The following is a 1,972-nucleotide window of genomic DNA, read 5'->3' on the forward strand; positions in this document are numbered from 1 at the left end:
GGACCGTGTGATTTGGGCGTGTTTTTTGGGCGGGGCTGTGTCGACGGTGCTGCGTCTGTTTGGGACTAGCTTGGGATGGCTGGCGGCGGGCCTCTGGTTGACTTGACGGACACCTGCGAGGGCCGGGTGCGGGTGACGAAGCGCCGAATGCCGGCGGCGAGCGCGAGGGGCGCACCTCGGCGTCAACCTCGGCCACGAGGGGGTTGTTGGCCGAGGTGTGCCAAGAAGGCGATTCCGCCGAGCACGGAGGCACGCACACCGGAATTCTTTCTAGCACGCGCCAGTTCGCACCTGTGTCGAGCCTGTGTGCTGTGAGAGAGAGTTCTTTTGTTTAAATTCTTTTTTGAGAAAGAACCGCCTCCTAATCCTAACGGTGTGGGGGCGCGGATGGGCCAAAATGGTGGCGTCCGAGACGCTGCGCTAGGCTCAGAGCGAGTTCGCGCTGCGCTAGGCCCACAGACGACACTCAAGTAATCTAGATACTCGCTCGCTCCCTTTTGTGTCCCACCATGCAGAGCACATCTCTCTCTCTGTTGTGCGAGGCGTGAACCGCGCCATTCGCTCCCACCTGGCAACCCTGTCTGCACGTCTCGCGCGCGCGTGAACAGGGCGGTGTGATGAAGTGAATGAAGTCAAGCTCTGGACGCCCCTCCCTTCTCAAGACCTCCTCGACGGGCGTTGGCAGCGCCTCAAGCGGCGGCACGCCCGCCTCCGTTGGCCACTCCTACGCCTTCGGCAGCACCGAGGAGAAGGCCCGCCGCCTGAACATGGGCTGCAAGGCGCGCGGGCAGCCCGGCCAACCCTTCTCCCACAAGAACGGCCACGGCTACGTCAAGGCGCATCGCGGTTTCTACCACGACGCGATCTTTGTCAAGCGCAACAACTTCAACCTGCTGGCATTTCGCGCGAGTGAACAGCAGCTCCTGAGCACAGCGCCGCAGGCGCCTGTTGTGTGTTGATGCCAGGGTCCAGGTGATAGCCCTGGATGGGCAATCCATACGCCCAATTGGACCTCAGATCGCCCGACCCGCGACCGCGTCCCGGTGCTCTGCCTTCTCGGATTTGTGACGCCGCCGCACCGCGCCGCGGCTGGGGGCCCTCCGGAGGCCGAGGATGGCCGTGGCGGACCGGGACGATCTCTGGGAGGTAAAGCATCAGTGTATATATTGTAGAGACAGACCATGTGCACAATCTCTCTCGCAATCTAGCTAAGCCAGGGGAGGCGATGCCGGGGCCGTACAGCAGCTTGATGGTGTTTCGCCGGCGTGCGTCCCGGAGCGGTGCCGGACGGGCGGTCCGGGGGACAAAATCGCGGGACAGCGCTGACACCGCTCTGATTCGACTTTTTACTTCAAACAAAGACAGTGGCACGCGCCGCAGCGCGGTGCATGCCACTGCCAGGACCAGATACGTCAGTTAGTTGATTGATTGATATAGGAAAAGGCGAAACACAGTCCGACCAACGACTGGGACACCAACGCGGTATGGGTGGACGCAAGACGGGCGATGACGGTCACACCCTTTGGGCCGGCTACCATACCGTGCCCCGCAAAAAGTTGGAACCCAGCTGCAAAAATCGTCGCAAGCCATTCTACACGCCCACCATGCTGCTTCTCACGACATGCTTGACTTTCGTTGACACATTTACCGTCGGACTTGTCAATCCCGTCTACCCGCAGCTCGTACAGAGCAAAGTCATCGGCGCCACCTCTTACGCCATGATTATGAGCGCGGCGAATGCTGCAGCACTCGCCGGATCCACGCTCTTCGGCCGGCTCTCCGATCTTCACGGCCGGCGCGTGGCAATCATTGCGAGCACGTGCACCGCCTCGCTCGGTTACCTGTGCTACTTTGTCGGCTTCGCATGCGAAGGCCACTCCGATGTTCTGCGCCTCGCACTGCCCGCCGCTGGCCGCGTCGTCGGCGGGATGGGCCGTGCCGCCCTCCCAGCGCCTCTGCTCGCGCTCCTCGC

The 1,972-nt window shown here is 62.2% G+C and overlaps 1 protein-coding gene across 1 annotated transcript; it reads left to right on the forward strand.

The window, feature by feature from the left end:
* Nucleotides 1-1,484: 1,484 nt before the first annotated feature.
* On the forward strand, nt 1,485-1,935 carry EMIHUDRAFT_236141 (hypothetical protein; the record flags this gene model as incomplete). The annotated part of the gene is made up of 1 exon (XM_005779422.1): nt 1,485-1,935. A coding segment is annotated over one exon (451 nt), but the record flags the coding sequence as incomplete, so codon positions are not given.
* Nucleotides 1,936-1,972: the final 37 nt, after the last annotated feature.

The sequence above is a fragment of the Emiliania huxleyi genome (genome assembly GCF_000372725.1).
Source record: "Emiliania huxleyi CCMP1516 unplaced genomic scaffold EMIHUscaffold_230, whole genome shotgun sequence".
In the NCBI taxonomy this organism is placed as follows: domain Eukaryota; phylum Haptophyta; order Isochrysidales; family Noelaerhabdaceae; genus Emiliania; species Emiliania huxleyi.